The following is a 6000-nucleotide window of genomic DNA, read 5'->3' as shown; positions in this document are numbered from 1 at the left end:
TGAAAATCAAACTTTTTGTTGGGGAGTTTATTGAAAAGATAAGTGACCATTTGTGGTCTAATCGAATTCTAGTGTCTCTTATTGGAAATGATATTGGAAGATTGTTTCCCATATATAATAAGATGTATGTATCCCATCCCAGCGGTAGTCTATGACATTGGTTGTTCAAATTTATGGACTTGTCACATAATCACTAAATTTGAGTGATTACATTCAAAGGCAATTCCCTTTGGAGAATTGGATCAACATTTCAAGGCATGTAAACCTCATGCTCATCCTCGTTCTAATTAATTGTTATTATTTTGGTTGGCATTTCTACACCTGGAAGGATTAGCCATATTTTTTTTTGGGTCATGTTAACTTGTGCCCTAAGGGCACATGTTAAGGAACCCAAAATGAGCAACTTTGCATTAGAAAACATGATAATTTAACTTTTAAAAAGTTGACTGCACGACTTTTAATACGTATATTTCTATAATAAGTTCCTTAACATGTGCCCTTGAGGGCACAAGTTAACATTTGCTTTTTTTTTAATATGCATTTCTTAATGTCCCACTAAACATGTCAATTTTTGACGTGTAAACTTTTCCTTCCAACTAATGAACTCGAAAGACCATCTTTAAGGGGTTCTTTTTTATTTGAAGGAGTCATTAAGGGGTTCTTAGTGATAGCATTAAGAATACAAAGCGTTCAATTAGGGTGCAAGAAACAATGTGTACGAAATTATCAAAGTAAACTGCACAGGAAAATGGAAAATACATGCACAAAGCGTTCAATTAGTAACAAAGGAAAGAAAAAAATACATATATTTATAGATACGAATGAGATTTGTACATCGTTCTTTCAATGTTGCTAGTATGACATCTAATAAATCATGAATATATATTTATCTACACGGTGTGTTATTGTTCAAAAGAACATACAAATATTGACCCTAAAATTAAGTGAAGTTCTGCTTTTTTGCAGGAAATATTTTCCTGCAAAAATCTTGGGGACACTCCGAGTGATGCCTTCCTGATGAGGATTATTCTTCACACATTCTTCACCATCAAATGAATGTATCTTCAGCCAAATAAATCATTTCATATTCTTCTTTTTTTTGATAAACTTTCATTTTCTTCTGGCACTTTAACCTTTGCACACCTATATGAAATAACAAAAATATTAGGGAATTTGATGATAATTATGTAATGCATTAAAATCACAGGTAATGTGGTCCACTTCTATTGTTTCCTGAAATATTTTACTACTTTTCAACCAAGGCAGACCCATAATTTAGCATATCAAATAGTTTATTTTGATTCCTAGTATCAAAATTATTTTGATTTTCATAAACGCAATAAATTCAATTGGAAATTTAAAATAAAATATTGGAACCAAAATCCTTACCGTGAATAGACATTCTGCACCTCGATGTTGCTTCCTTTAACAACATCCTTCAATGAGATGAGACCTGGACTATGAGGGAATAATTCAAACCAGGGTGATACAGCCCTATCAACAGAATACATTTTGAATACATGTTTTTCTGGTTCATAGTATATAAAGGAATCACAGCTATAGGACTTTTGTATCAACAAGGCACCGCCACCATTATCAAAGTGTTTTACTGGCCTACATAAACCAAAACAAGAGGGAATTCCATTGAAATTATCGGAGCAGAAAACCCTAGTCCATGATTCACCGATACCGTATTTTTTCATAAGCCACACTACACAAGAATTCACAGTTGATTCACATACGTAAAGAAATCCCTTTAATTCTACCATGGTGATGCTATGCCTTTTATGATGAGGAGGAGGAGGCGGGGGAGAAGGGAAGGATTGAAACTTCTCACTTTCAAAGTTGAAACACAATATTGACCGAATCTTGTCATCATAATTGATCCAATGAAGTGCCCCATTCACACAAGTTGGAGATCCAAGCCTCGAAAATGAAAACATAGAGTCAACTTCCACAGTCCTCCATGTTGCCGTTCCCAGTGTGTGCATTTCAACAACCATAACATCAGACTTATAGCACAACCCATCACATCTCTTCCACATTCTTATCACCTTGTATTCATTTGTTTTAGGTTGGAAGCCAAGAGCAGCACATATTGGTTTCCGAGTATTTGCAATTCCGATAGCTTCTGGTAGTCTTATAAACTCACCTATAATTGGATTGCAAACAACTAAATGGTTTACAGTATATGGCTCACATAAACAAAGCAAGCCATTGCAGGAATTCACCACACCAAATTTGTCATCTTCTGGCTTGTAAGGAGTTGGCTGATATGTGTCATTAGCATTGCGAAGAGGAAGCTTGAATTTAGGATTAAAATTGACGACATCAATGTTGAATGCACGGCGAAACTTTTTAGGCTGATACTCCAAAAGGTGCAGAGTTCTTGACACTTGTTTTAAATTTCTAGTCCGAAGCATGAAACCAAGTGATGCATGTTGAGAGTATAATGTGGCAAAATATGGTTCTGAAATCAGTGCATTCCATGTTTTGCAAACACATTTACAAATGGAAACATCTTTGATAGGGAGTTGAAGCAGAATGTTGGTGATGATTAAGGATGAAAGATCTGCAAACGATCCAAGTTCTTTTGCTGGTTTGCTTCTGTGCCTAGTCGTGGAAGAGGCAACTGACTCGCTTGTTCTTTTCATGGCAATGCTGTTATGCAAACAAGCAAAAATAAAACAATGAGTAAAAAAACACGTAAAAGGAATTCATATTTGATAAATATCATGAATAGACACGTAAAAGGCTCCTTCTTTCATTTTTTTCAGATCTATAAATTTGAAAATGAAACAATGAAAAATTGAAGTATGAGTTTTGTATAAAAATTAAAACTTCAATATCAAATGAATGGTGAAAGCATCTCAAAGCTAGCAAATTTCTTTGTTTTGACTACAAATCTGCCTAAGGGTAACCAACCAATTTTCCATTCAAACTTGGGCATGTTTGGATTGACTTATTTGAGCTTATCTACTGGCATAAGTTATGGAAACAGCTTAAGACAGTTTTTCATAAGCTTTTTTCAACTTATTTGCATAAGTTCTACAGAATAGCTTAACGAAACAACAGCTTATAGCAAATACAAAATCAATTGAACATTATTTTACTTTTTGTTATAAAATAAAGGGTTAATTATGTTTCTAGTCCCTATAAAATAGCGACCTTGTAAGTTTAGTCCCTACTTAATTTTAATAGCATTTTTAGTCCCTATAAAAAAAAATTACTTATAATTTTAGTCCCTGCTAAAACAAAGTTTGATTAATTATCCTTAAACTCTTAAATTTTTGAACGATTTTTTTGAGACAAGATTAGAACACTATGAAAGGTTCGTTTACTAAAATTCAGAATTTTCTGACATGAAATGAATTAAATATGAATTTTTTAAAACGACAAAAGTTAAAGATAAAAAGTAATAAAATCTGGATGTAGAAATCAAATTTTGCGATAATTTTTTGCGGACGAACTTTTAGTAATGTTCTAAACATGTCTGCAAAAAATTGTTCAAAAATTTAAGAGTTTAAGCATAAATTAAACAAATTTGAATTGAGTAGGGACTAATACTCAGTGCAGAAAAACAAAATTAGGGACTAAAAATGCTATTAAAATTAAGTAGAGACTAAACTTACAAGGTCGCTATTTTATAGGGACTAGAAACATAATTAACCCTAAAATAAAAAAATAAAAAAAAAAATGCAAGCTTAAACATGATAAGCGCTTTTGTTATATAAGCTGCAAATAAATAGGCTGTTTATCCAGACAAGCCCAAAATAGATACCATGATTATTGAATTACTCGATACCCATAACAGTACAGAAACAACTAGGAATTAGTAAAACAGAACAATAAAGTATTCCAGAAAGAAAAAAAAAAAAAAAAAAAGAGAAACAATCAAAAACAATAATCTAAGAAACAGAATGAATTGGTAAAACAGGAAACGTTGTTTACTTACAGAGTGAGTGATTTCGAACGACCAAGAGAATGAATTGAGTTTCTCGATCGATTTCCCTAATCCTGGTAACTAGGTTTGTACTTTGGTTGTTGGTCGGATTTTAAGGAATATATACACATTGGTCGGACTTTCCTTAAATTAAACAAATAATAAGCCCAATTCTTTTTGGGTTTCATTTTACTTAAATACACTCCTATAGTTTGAAACTTGAATTTTGCTCTCCACCCATCACGTTTTGCTCCCACCCTGCAGCTCTTCCATATTTACCCTTGCGCATGTTAACTAACGCAAGTGTAATACTATGTGTTAGTTAACATGCGTTGCGCAACTTAAGTAACGCAAGTGTTAAACACTGCGTGAGTTAACTTGCGTACTCATTAATATTGCGTGAGTTAACTCACACACCCAAATTGTACATGCGTGAGTTAACTCACGCACACTCTGTGCATACAACCAGAAGAGGCAGAAACCTCTTTTTTCCCTGTTTTTTCAATCATTATTTCATACATTCATTCAAGAACAGAATTTTCATCATTCATTCAATAATACATTGGCTTAATGGTGTGTTTCACCCCTGCAAATAGGCGGCGTTTAAAAATTGGTCCTTGCAATCGCTAATCCTGGCAAATTGCCCTTGCAAAGTTTAATCATTTAAAATTTCGTCCTTTGACCAACTTAATCACTGCCACGTCATCAAATTAACAAAATGGCATGCGAATTGACGAAAATACCCCTGGCTTATTTTTTTTTGTTTTTTTTTCCTTCAAAAAAAATTTCAGTTTTTTCCTGAATTTTTTTTTACGATTTTTTCCCGAAAATTTTTCAGTTTTAATTTAACAGTTTTTTTCCGAAATTTTTTTTGACTTTTAATTATTTTTTTCAGATTTTTTTTAATTCAAAATTTTGAAAAAAAAATTAGCCCAGGGGTATTTTGGTCAATTCCCATGCCATTTTGCTAATCTGGTGACGTGGCAGTGATTAAGTTGGTCAAAGGACGAAATTTTAAATGATTAAACTTTGCAAGGGCAATTTGCCAGGATTAGCGATTGCAAGGACCAATTTTTAAACGCCGCCTATTTGCAGGGGTGAAACACACCATTAAGCCTAATACATTCAATCAACATCAACTCATAATTATATTACGAAAAATAACGGGATAAAATAAGCGAATAAGATAACGGATAATGTCATAAAAACGCTAAAAAGCGTAAGTGTAATAGGAGTACAACGAAATCCAACAAAATGTCAAACAAAAAATAAAACTACACAAGTCATAAAACATAAAAGCCAAGTCATGCTGGTCCATCCCGTGGACTCCTACTCCTCCTCCGCGGTGTCGGCATCTGCTCCAGCATGCTCCACTCAGACTGTATGCCCTGTATGATCCGAAGAACCTCTTGATTACCAAACACATCTGGATGCCCAAGTGCACTGTCCACTCTAGCCCTGATGTTGCTGATGATCTGGTATGGGTCCGGAGGATGTCTGGCCCACTGCTGCTCAACAAGAACCTCCTCGTAAGCAGGGATAGGACGAGGAGGGGCATCAGCTGCGTAGTCAGGAATGGCCGCAAGGGGGTTCACAATAGGATGTGATACTCTAACAAACCATTTCATGTACCCCTTAGTATGAAACCACGACTAGTTATCTGGAACCGGATGACCCCTCTGCTGATGGCAGAGGACATGTAGAGCAAACTCAGTGAAGGCCTGGGCCACATCATCCGCCGCAAGATCCTATATGTCTGTAGGAGGCCTGGGAATTCTCTGGACATACCCGTACTGCCTAAGAACCCGCTCTGGCAAGTGACGGACCATCCTATCTCTGCCGGCCATGATCCATCCTGAGTACCAGCATATATCCTGAAAGGGCGTGAGGTGTCGTCGTCTCTCGTACGGCATCCAGGTGACATGAGAAAGGTCCATCGCATCGATGGCAGCTCTGTAGTGACGAGGATCAGTAAAGCCCCTGGGAGGTTTCCATTGACTCACAAGTGGGGAAACAGTAGGGTCGTAGGCATCATCATCAATCCTCGGAATGATGTT

General features: G+C 35.5%; 1 protein-coding gene across 1 annotated transcript; it reads right to left on the bottom strand.

The window, feature by feature from the left end:
* Positions 1–776: 776 nt before the first annotated feature.
* Positions 777–4112, bottom strand: LOC146920562 (F-box protein At3g07870-like). The gene is made up of 3 exons (XM_085713991.1): positions 3956–4112; positions 1390–2661; positions 777–1143 (listed from the first exon to the last, which is right to left on the bottom strand). The coding sequence occupies exons 2-3, from the start codon at positions 2652–2654 to the stop codon at positions 1083–1085; spliced, it is 1326 nt and encodes a 441-aa protein (XP_085570117.1). The 5' UTR covers positions 2655–2661; positions 3956–4112; the 3' UTR covers positions 777–1082.
* Between the last annotated feature and the right edge of the window lie 1888 nt (positions 4113–6000).

This window comes from Medicago sativa, chromosome 5 (assembly GCF_051527215.1).
Source record: "Medicago sativa cultivar Bolivia chromosome 5, Bolivia_mono, whole genome shotgun sequence".
Taxonomy (NCBI): domain Eukaryota; kingdom Viridiplantae; phylum Streptophyta; class Magnoliopsida; order Fabales; family Fabaceae; genus Medicago; species Medicago sativa.
This window is presented reverse-complemented; position numbering and strand designations above follow the sequence as displayed.

Bases quoted from the DNA above. Each gene is read 5' to 3' on its own strand.
- LOC146920562 (XM_085713991.1), bottom strand. From the start codon at position 2,654: ATGAAAAGAACAAGCGAGTCAGTTGCCTCTTCCACGACTAGGCACAGA. The intron at 1,144-1,389 runs GTAAGGATTTTG...TATTTCATATAG, and splicing joins GTGCAGAATGTCTATTCACG to GTGTGCAAAGGTTAAAGTGC.